This window comes from Ascaphus truei, chromosome 3 (assembly GCF_040206685.1).
Source record: "Ascaphus truei isolate aAscTru1 chromosome 3, aAscTru1.hap1, whole genome shotgun sequence".
Lineage (NCBI taxonomy): Eukaryota > Metazoa > Chordata > Amphibia > Anura > Ascaphidae > Ascaphus > Ascaphus truei.
In genome coordinates, this window is record NC_134485.1 from 437272768 (window position 1) to 437284968 (window position 12201).

Genomic DNA, 12201 nt, shown 5'->3' on the forward strand with positions numbered 1-12201 from the left:
AAGGGCTCATGGCTACTTTCCGGATCCTGGATCCATCAGCGCAGAGAGCTTGAAGAAACTGCAGAGCAAGCAATATGAACGAAGATTTCCATTATTCTTGACAAATACAATAATGAAAATACCACTAATGTATTTTACTATATAAATATATATATACTGGACATACAGATGGATGGAAATGCCTTTTCATTATACCAGGAGGCAGTTTCCTCTTCAGCTGAGGGTACGTCTGACGTCACCATCACGTGACGTCGGCTTGTCGGAGTGGTGAGGGCTTGTGTACGTCTGGGTGCTTCGTAGACTGCATTCGTGGGCAGCAACAGCACCCAGACTTTAGTGTCAGTCAATGTTAAATAAAGAGTTTGTGTCCAAATATATTGAGTTAGAGATCAGCTCCTTAGATAGACTTGGGGCTATTTCTATAGCTTCCCTGAACATATGTGTCTATCTGTATAGCTATATTCATTCTCTCCTTTGTAAGCTTATGGTTGCTCCCACAAGGGATCAGTGATATAACATTATCCTCACCTTACTTACCTGTGTGATACTTCTCTAACACTTACAAACCATTCAAGGGCTAACAGACTGACAATAGGGTTTATATATAATTTCCCTATGTACTACCTCACCTCTCCGGTTTTTTATTTATTTTAATAACAATTTGTCCTGCATCTATGGTTATTCCAAACAGTTATCATTTTAAGATTAATCAATAAATATTAAGTTTTAGTTTGGGTGCACTCTCTAAGTGCCACAATATTGGGATTCTTTATTTCCTCTCACTTAGTCTATCATTTATTGCCTGTGAGCACCACCCTTCCCCTATACTGTTTGGGGTATTAATCCCTCTTCATTCGCTTGAGCAGGGTATATCTGCCAATACTATCATCTGCAGATGATACTTGGTTTATACATATCCAGACAGGAAATAGTAACAACAGCTCTTAGATTAACTTGATAACCTTTACTGCAGGTGTTACACAGAATGCACATGAATTATAATCAACACGGTTAACCATAACCGTTCCCCTCTGGATAAGCGGTGACCCACCACCGTGTATTCCCACACCGTGTATTCCAACACCGTGTCCAATGTACCAACGCAGAGCCTTGGTCACTTAACCCCTGAGTTTCCCCAAAGAACCCACCCCAAAGGCGTGATCAGCGCCTTTAAGGTACCGGTATGTTGGTGCACTTATGAAATACCTGCCGGGCGCTCCAGCACCCGGACACGCCGACTACTTCAAAAAGAATCCGCTGATCCATGAGTTCCTCAGCTAGATCCGGAATTCCACAGAAGAGGTTGGTCTCAGACTAGGAATATCAGATTACTCAGCTTCACCAGCTTTGTCCCTGACTGTTACTGAATACTACAGGCAAGGCCCCTACCTATAGGGGCTGTCCCTAAAGCAACCACAAGCTGGGGGTGACTCAGGGCATTAACTGGGGCCTAGGGGGTTCTGGCCTAGAGCAAAGGCTATTTGCCTCTTTACACCTCCTTCCCCTATCCTCTCCTGGCACCTACTCTCACTCATGCTCCACTGTCAGCTTCCTACTTCCCTTCCCAGTACAGCCCTAGAGCCCTATTGGATGGCACGGTCAGGTGACCATTACTGAGGCTCATGGGACTTGTAGTCCCTCCTCAGAGCCTTTATCTAATTGGCCCCGTTTCATGCGCTTGCTCTGCGCATGCGCAACATCATCCATGGCCGCCGCAACTCCTGGCACTGTGCGCATGCGTGGCTATGCGCAAGATGGCGACGCCCTGCTACGGGAGCCGCCGGCGACGCGAACGCCCCACTGGTACTCACTGCTGCGCAGCGGAGGTCCCTGCGCTCAGCGGAGGCAAGGGGGAGAAACGGAGGACCTGGCTACACACACAAACACACAATGCCTGCTCCCTCACACACATACAGCACTGCCTACCCCCTCACACACATACACACAATGCCTGCCCCCTCACACACATACAGTACAGCACTGCTTGCCCCTTCACACACATACACACAATGCCTGCCCCCTCACACACATACACACAATGCCTGCCCCCTCACACACATACAGCACTGCCAAAACACACACATATACACAATGCCTGCCCCCTCACACACATACACACAATGCCTGTCCCCTCACACACATATAGTACTGCCAAAACACACACAAACACACAATGCCTGCCTCCTCACACACATACAGCACTGCCAAAACACACCCAAACACACAATGCCTGCCCCCTCACACACATACAGCACTGCCAAAACACACCAAAACACACAATGCCTGACCCCTCACACACATACAGCACTGCCAAAACACACACAAACACACAATGCCTGCCTCCTCACACACATACAGCACTGCCAAAACACACCCAAACACACAATGCCTGGCTCCTTACACACATACAGCACTACCAAAACACACACACAAACACAATGCCTGCCCCCTTACACACATACACACAATGCCTGCCCCCTCACACACATACTGAGTGTAAGGGGGTCACTCCCGGTTTCCCTGATCTTCCCTTGCCCCCTGCCTTACCTCTGTGGCAGTGGGGGAAGGGAACGGTAACTTCTCCCGGTTGGCGCCGCCATCTTGGCTGGCCCCGCCGGGGTCCTGGTGCTCGCACATGCGCGGAGGGTCGCGCATACGCAGATAGCCGCGGCGGCCATTGCAGAGAGGGAAGCAGGTCGCAGATGGCTCTCCGTAGTGCAGGGACACCTAGAAGTCGCGCATGAGCAGTTAGGGCAATGCGGCGGCCATTACAGAGTTGCGCAGGCTCAGTGGAGAGTAGCGGTGGCCATTACACATAGAGCATGTGGCCCCAATGCAAAAGGGTTCCTGAGTGGACTACAATTCCCAGCAGCCTCTGGGGACTGCACTTTCACCCAGATCACATGCAGCCAGACAGCCACTGAGGCTTACAGATTCTCATGCTGCATGTGGCTACATGGTTGTGTGCAGAGTCAGGAAGCAGAGAGTGAAGCACATGAGTTAGTTGGAGCTGGGATAAGGAAGGGGGAGGTAGTGTGTGTAGGGAGCAAGTGGCTTCTTACATTACGCCAGGTTACCCCCAGGCCCCAACTAGGCCCAACTCACCAGTAGATGTGTAGCTGCTGTGTAGGGAAGGCCCTAAGGTAGGGACTTTACCATTTTAGCAGTAGCTTAGCCAGTGAGACAGACGCTGCTGCGCGCTCTGACAAGGAGGGAGCAGTGTGAAAAGTGTGTCTGGGATCAGACCTGCATCACTCAAGATAGAGACTATCTGTGTGGTGATATCATCTGGATTGAGAGAGGACGCCATTGCTGCGGATTCAGCGTTGGACGCAGGCGGGTCCTTATCTGTTGTTGCTGTACCCGGGTGCAGGACCCCCGGGCAGGTATTTCTACAAGTGCACCAACTGTACCCTACATACCGGTTTCCTTACAGGCGCTGATCACGCCTCGAGGGTGGGTTGCTGGTCTATTGGGACACTTGGGTATAGTGGTGGGGTTTGTGGCCCAGTGAGCCCAGCTTAAGGGTGACATGGCTGTGTTGCTATTGTGTTGATATGATGTGATGTTATTGTTTTGCCCATATAGTAAACAGTTACATATATATATACTTCATTGTATGTGTTTCCTATTTGTGGGTGCTGTGTCAGGGGTCATTATATACACCTGGAATCCCTGCACAGGTGGAGGTGCTGATGGAGGCGCTGTACGTTCCAGGATACACCCCAGGCTCCTGGTGGCAGAGGTTCAGGCCTCCTGTGAGCCTATCAGGTATTGCACCACACTGGTAACATATGTAGATATGGGAATACCCGTTACACATACAACACTGCCATATACAACACTGCCTGGCCCCCTCACACACATACAACACTGCCTGCCCCCTCACACACATACAACACTGCCAACAGACATACACACACAGCACTACCTGTCATCACACACACACACAGCACTGCCAACACACACTAACACACACTGCCTGCACCCTCACATACATACAACACTGCCAAAACACACACACACACACACACACACACACACACACACACACACACACACACACACCACTGCCAAATCCCCCACACACATTAGAGCATTGTCTGTCCCCCTACACACACACACATACACACAACCAACATCCCTCAAACACACACAGCACTGCTCCCCCCACACAAACACACATACACACACATAGACACAGCACTCACTTCCCTCTCACACACACAGCACTGCCTGTCCCCCCCCCCCCACACACACATCACTTACTGCCTCCTCACACACACACACACATCACTTACTGCCTCCTCACACACACACACACACATCACTTACTGCCTCCTCACACACACATACAGCACTTACTGCCTCCTCACACACACATACAGCACTGCCAACATCCCCCACACACATTACAGCACTGCCTGTCCCCCTCCTCACACACACACATACACACACACACACACACACACGCACACCCACACACACACACACATCCCTCAAACACACACAGCACTGCTCCCCCCACCCACACCCATACACACAGCACTGACTTCCCTCTCACACACATACATCACTGTCTGACACACACACACACACACACACAAAGCACTTCCAACACTGCCAACACACAGCACTGCATGTCAACACACACACACACACACAGCACTGCCAACACACACAAACACACACTGCCTGCTCCCTCACACACATACAGCACTCCCAAAACACACACACACACCCACACACATCCCTCAAACACACACAGCACTGCTCCCCCCCACCCACACACATATACACAGCACTGGCTTCCCTCTCACACACATACATCACTGTCTGACACACACACACACACAAAGCACTGCCAACATCTCCCACACACACACACCACTGCCTATCACACACACACACACACACACAACACTGCGTGCCCGCTCACACATACAACACTGCCAACACACACACAAACACACACAGCACTGCCTGCCTCCTCACACACATACAACACTGCCAACACACAGCACTGCTTGTCAACACACACACACACACACAGCACTGCCAACACACACAAACACACACTGCCTGCTCCCTCACACACATACAGCACTCCCAAAACACACACACAAACAGCACTGCCTGCTCCCTCACACACATACAACACTGTGAAAACAAACACACAAACACAGCACATATTGCCCCCTCACACACACATACAGCACTGCCAACATCCCCCACACACATTACAGCACTCCCTGTCCCCCTCCTCACACACACATACACACACACACACACCCAACATCCCTCAAACACACACAGCACTCACTTTCCTCTCACACACACATACAGCATTGCCTGCCCCCCTCACACATACACACACACACACACAGGACTGCCTGTCTCTACACACACAGCACTGCCTGCTCACACACACACTGCCGACGTCTCCCATACAAACACACATACAGCACTGCACACACACACACACACACACACACACACACACACACACACACACACAAACAGTTCCGGCGTCTCACACACACACACAGCACTGCCTGTCTCCCTCACACACACATACACACACAGCACTGCCTGCCTCCCCTCACACACACACAACACTGCCAGCTCTCTCTCTCTCACACACACACACACACCTGCCTGCTCACACACACACACACACACACACACACACACACACACACACACACACACACACACACACACACACACACACACACACACACACACACACACACACACACATATACACACACAGCACTGCCTGCCTCCCCTCACACAAACACAACACTGCCTACTCTCTCTCTCTCACACACACACACACACACACACACACACACACACACACACACACACACACACACACACACACACACACACACACACACACACACACACACACACAGACCTGCCTGCTCACACACACACACACACACACTAACACACACACAGCACTGCCTGCTCACACACACACACACACACACACACACACACACACACACACACACACACACACACACACACACACACACACAACACTGCCTGCTCTCTCTCTCACACACACACACACACACCTGCCTGCTCACACACACTCACAGCACTGCCTGCTCACACACACACACATCACTGTCTGCACACCCACACACTGCCGACATCTCCCATACAAACACATATAGCCCTGATTGGTTTTGGGCTATGGGTCTGCTCTCCTCCTGGCAGTAATGCCTAGTAAGGGTAGGTCGCCAGGAGTAATCATGAGTTTTCCCTACTCATAGCAGTGTATTGAGTCAGGGAAGGTAGTGTAATCAGGCCTTGTGTCCATTCAGAGGCACAGGGGTGTTTGTTACTGGACTTGTACTTAAGGCGTTGCACTGCCTGTATTTAGTCAGTCTGCCTCTACCGAGAGAGAGACTGGTTTACCCAAACTAAGCTGTCCGGGCTCTGTCAGTTTGAGGGCCTCCCTTAGGGGAGTCGATGGAAACCGTATTCCTCTTATCCCACCAGGGGATAAGGGAAGAGCTGGGACTGCTCTCAGTGCACGTAGGCTGGGAGTGTATGTCCAGGGACATCCTGAGGGTGGACACCCTACAAGCTGAGATCAACTGCTGTGCTTAATACACAGAGACTCAATAAAGGTCCTGTGTTTTATTATACCTCCTGCCTGAGAGTGAAGTCTTCTGGAAAGAGGGTGAAAGTGATTGTCCTGCAGAGACTTCTCCCCATATACCTGGAGGCTGCAAGAGATGGAGGCGCTGCACCTGTAAGTACTATTCGGGCAAGACCCCAGAAGCCTGTCCTGTCATTCCCCTATACCACAATGCGGGAGACTCAGGGCCCCCTGTTACCAGCAGGTTTGCACCACTCTCAACCATGTAACCAGAGAGAGTTTCCCAGAGATAGGCCGGAGATGAGATTGGGTGGGGGAAACAGGGTTACACACACATACAGCACTGCACACACACACACACACACACACACACACACACACACACACACACACACACACACACACACACACACACACACACACACACACACACACACCATCTGCTCACACACACAACACTACCGGCGTCTCCCATACAAACACACACACACACAGCACTGCCCACACACAGTACTGCCTCCCCCTCACACAGACAAACATACATCACTGCCTCCTCCCTCACACGCACACACACTGCCGACGTCTCCCATACAAACGTTTGTATGGGAGACGTCGGCAGTGTGTGTGTGTGTGTGTGTGTGTGTGAGGGGGGAGGCAGTGCTTTATGTTTATGTGAGGGGGAGGCAGTGCTGTGTGTGGGCAGTGCTGTGTGTGTTTGTGTGTGAGACGCTGGCAGTGTTAAAGTGCTAAAGCTTGGCCGAAATTGGGTCATGCAACAGGACAATGATCCCAAGCACACCAGCAAATCTACAACAGAATGGCTGAAAAAGAAAAGAATCAAAGTGTTGCAATGGCCCAATCAAAGTCCAGACCTCAACCCGATTGAAATGCTGTGGCTGGACCTTAAGAGAGCTGTGCATAAACAAATGCCCACAAACCTCAATGAACTGAAGCAACGTTGTAAAGAAGAGTGGGCCAAAATTCCTCCACAATGATATGAGAGACTGATAAAGTCATACAGAAAACGATTACTTCAAGTTATTGCTGCTAAAGGTGGTTCTACAAGCTATTGAATCATAAGGTGCTTAGTTTTTCACACATGGCTTCTCTATTTTGGCTTTATTTTTGTTAAATAAATCATGACACGGGGTAATATGTCATGTGTACACACACACACACGGTGTAATATGTCATGTGTTGTTCATCTGAGGTTGTATTTACCTAATTTTAAGGCCTGCTAAGGAACAGTAGATTGTTATTATGTCCTGATATGTAAAACCATGGAATTCACACACACAGCACCACCTTCTCTCACATACAACACACTTCTGGCATCTCCCATACACACACACACACACACACACACACACACACACACACACACACACACACACACACACACACACACACACACACACACACACACACACACACACACACACACACACACACACAGCACTGCCTGTTCTTACACACATACACACATACACACACACACACATATACATATGTAAGCCTCTTTCCCTCTAGTGTGCTGGGTCTAAAAGTGCTGGCTTTACCAGTCGGCTCACAGGGATCTGAGCCTCTGGTTCTGGGAGCCTGGGGTAACAATATACTGAGTGGTAGCGCCTCCACCTGCACGGGATCCCAATTGTATGGGATAACCATGAGCAGGAACCAATAATAACAGCCCGCAGATTATAACAATAAACTTTACTGTGACAGATAACCATAGACAGCATAAATTAAATAGCAACACAACTGGTTACAGCTATACCTCGCCGCGCAGGGCGTTGTGCCACAACCATGTACCCCCACACCGTGTCCACCGTACCAGAGGAGTCCCTTGGTCACTTTATCAACAGAGTTTCCCAAAAGAATGCCCACCCCTTAAGGCGTGATCAGCGCCTTCACTCTACAGTGTGTTGGTGCACTTTTGTGTAACGGTACCTGCCGGGTGTGTCCACACCCGGGCGCACTGATGAAAGAAAAAAGGGGATCTGCCAATCCACGATATCCTCCACTGTGTGGAACGCCTTCCACTGGAGTGACCGCCGATCCCTCGGTCCTGTAGTCTGGTTCCAGACTATGGCAGCAGGTTGCTCCGTGCAGCAGCTGTGGCCCTGTACTCACTAGCACTAAAGGGCAAGTCCCTACCTAAAGGGCCTGTCCTTGTAGCAGCAACAATCTTAAAGTGAGTTGGAGCCTAGCTGGGGCCTAGGGAGTCTCTGGCCTAGTGTGGAGGGTCACGGTGTTCAGGGATAGCCTTGGTTTTAAAGTTTGTATTCTGGTTGGTACTTATATTGTTTCACATGCTAAATTGTTCTGCTCCAGGTGAATTAGTTAATTGTTTCATTGTTCGGGATGGACTGTCAATTGTTTAGGGATGTAAATAATGATTGCTAATTGATTTTTGTTTACTTGATTGGTTGTAATGTATTGATTGGAATGTGAGGTGTTTCATTGACATTTGATGATTTAGATTGTAAGATCAGTTAGGATTATTAAAGGAAATTCATTGTAATGTAGTGTGTCTGTATGGAGAAGGGTTATTTGTAGGACAGTATGGTTTTGATAACCCTTCTACATTTATTTGTATATTAGTAAATCCACTAGCCCGGGGCGTGCAAATGTATAGGTTTGTCGAACACTGTATATATATATATATATATATATATATATATATATATATATATATATATATATATATATATATATATATATGTATATGTATATGTATATGTATATGTATATGTATATGTATATGTATATGTATATATATATATATATATATATATATATATATATATATATATATATAGATGCATGATGAAGCCACTGTACAAATTCATGGGTGAAGGGTGGGTATCGGGCCAGTGTGGCTTAACCCCTTAATCACCTTTGCGGTTATTATCTGATAAGGTGTTTAAGGGGTTAATTGATATCTGAATGTAATTGCAATGTATTGGCTTTGTATTGGCTATGTATTTTGTGGGCAAGACAAGGACGTTGCTGGCGACGGACACTTCGTATTGATGAGGTCAGTAGTACTTTATTTATTTTAATACAGTTTGCTAGTTAATGTTTTTAATAATGGGCAATTAATCTATTATCCATATCTGGATAATAGTTATTTTGCACATTATTATACTGTAGGTGTTGGGGGGGGGGGGGTGTATGTATTGAATGTATAGGCCAGGTTTATTTTTTTTACATTCAGGGTTTGTTCCGTGGTTCTGCGTGGGACCTCTGGAGACCACCTGCGGGTCTCCTCGAGTATCCCACGGGTATCAGGCTGGTGGTTCCACGGGTGACACATGCAGGGATGAAGCGGTGGCCTCACATCTGTCGGGGCACCGCCGACCCGTAGTCTGTGGGGATGAAGCTGTGTGGTGCCACTTCTGTGGGGGCACCGCCGACCCGTAGGTGCGGGGATGATGATGTGTGGTCCTACTTCTATGGGGGCACTGTGGACCCGTAGTGAGCACTCGTGAGTTCCCCAGACCCCCGTGGGAACCACCCAAGGCCCTGCAGACACCTGTGGGTCTGACCCGGGGCTCCCAGACATCCGCGGGCCTACCGTGGGGACCCAATTGTGGCCCACGGTGACCCAAGGAGACCACCTGGGGGCCATGGTGCTGGCAGGACCCACCAGCAGGCCTCCAGAACCTGTTTAAAAAGGGCTGCTGGTACCCTGTAGGTCTGTCCAGGTGCCCCGCCAGCCCACCGGGGACTCGCGTGGGGCTGCGTTATGAACCCTGTATGTAAAAGAATAAATCATGTATTTATGGGGGGGCACAGGGGGTGGGTAATGTATTTAATAAATAGAATGGTGTTTATTGTGGGTCACTGTATTGTTTTTATTGTGGGTACTGGGGGTGGGGGGGGGGGTGTTTCCCCAACGGTATGTGGGTAGGCCTCCCTTGTGGGTACTGGGTGAGGGTGGTTAGGCCTCACGGGGGGGTTAGTGTGGGAGGGTATGTAGGCATCCCGAGTGGTGGGTGAGGGTGGGTTAACCCCTTAATGACTGTAGCGGTTAATAACCGCTATGGTGATTAAGGGGTTAGGGGACATTACTTTGTATGTTTTAATTTTTGTCTCTGTTTTGCAGCAGCGGAGGGGCCATGTGCAGGTGGGTAGTGGGTGTGGGTGTGGTTATTTACACGGGATCCCCCTCCCCACATTTACATACAGTACACTGAACTCACAGAAACACAGGCAGGGAGATTTAACCGACACAATAGGGGGAGGGGGGCTTACACAGATTAGTCAAAGCAGGGAAGCTTAGCAGACACAATAGGGGGAGGGTTTTTTACATAGATTACAGTGAAGGCAAGGAGGTTTAACACACACAATAGGGGGAGGGGGTCTTACACAGATTACAGTCAAGGCAGGGAGGTTTAACACACACATTAAAAATATGTATTTAATGTATGTATTGTTTATTCTGCCTTAACCCTTCATTGCCTTAGCGGCTATCAGCTATGGTAATGAAGCAGCATTTCTGTATTTTTAATAATATTGTGCAGGAGCAGGGGGTCCCCTGAGCATTAATTTCTGGCTCAGGGAACCCCCTGCTCACTGTACAATATTATTAAAATACAGAAATGCTGCTTCATTACCTTAGCACATAGCCGCAAAGGTAAAGAACGATTCTTTATTGATGTGTGTGTTTTATTCATACTGAAGATGTGCAGAGGGTTTCCGGGGCAGAAACGTTTTGGTTTTAGGTCCGGGGATCCCCTGCTCCCCGAGATACAGGCCCCTTTAGGGGGTGCCGGTATCCCTCTGCTTAGTTTACAGGCCGCGGTCACGTGATCGGGACCTTTAAACGCAGAGGGATACCGGCACCTCATAAAGGGGGCTGTATCTCGGGAAGCAGGGGGTCCCCGGACCTGAAACCAACGCGGTTCAGCTCCGGAGACCCCTTGCACATGTACACTATGAATAAAAATGTATATCAAATGTATTTATTTATATTCATTTATTTATTTAGATTTATTTATTTATTTTTTGGGCGGCTGCTGTTTGTGAGTTTTTTTTATTGTGGGTAGCGGGGGTGGGTGAAGGGAGTATTAGCCCCAACAGTGGTTGTTTAGGGCTTGCGGGGGGGTAGCGGGAGCGTATTAACTGCTACGGTCGTGAAGGGGTTAAGTGCACCCGCAACCCCCCCCCCCGCAAGTCCTAAACTCACACCAAGGGCCAAATACCTCCTTCACCCACCCCCGCTACCCACAATAAAGCGGGCACGGTGGGTTAACCCCTTCATTGCCTTAGCGGCTATCAGCTATGGTAATGAAGCAGCATTTCTGTATTTTTAATAATATTGTGCAGGAGCAGGGGGTCCCCTGAGCATTAATTTCTGGCTCAGGGAACCCCCTGCTCATTGTACAATATTATTAAAAATACAGAAATGCTGCTTCGTTACCATAGCACATAGCCGCTAAGGTAAGGAACGAGTGTTTATTTATATATGTGTTTTATTCATACTGTAGATGTGCAGAGGGTCTCCGGAGTAGAAACATTTTGGTTTCAGGTCCGGGGACCCCCTGCTCCCCGAGATACAGGCCCCTTTA

General features: G+C 48.9%; 1 protein-coding gene across 3 annotated transcripts in view; it reads right to left on the reverse strand.

Annotated features, from left to right (window-relative positions):
* Positions 1-12201, reverse strand: part of CD2 (CD2 molecule) — a 65755-nt gene that overhangs the window by 21932 nt on the left and 31622 nt on the right. The window contains exon 5 of one of the 3 annotated variants that reach the window (XM_075592960.1): positions 2367-2727. The exons of the other annotated variants lie outside the window; for them this stretch is intronic. Within the exon in view, the coding sequence (XP_075449075.1) occupies positions 2480-2727 (248 nt within the window). The 3' untranslated portion in view covers positions 2367-2479. Of the gene's footprint in view, positions 1-2366; positions 2728-12201 lie in introns of those variants that run through there. 3 annotated transcript variants of the gene reach the window in all.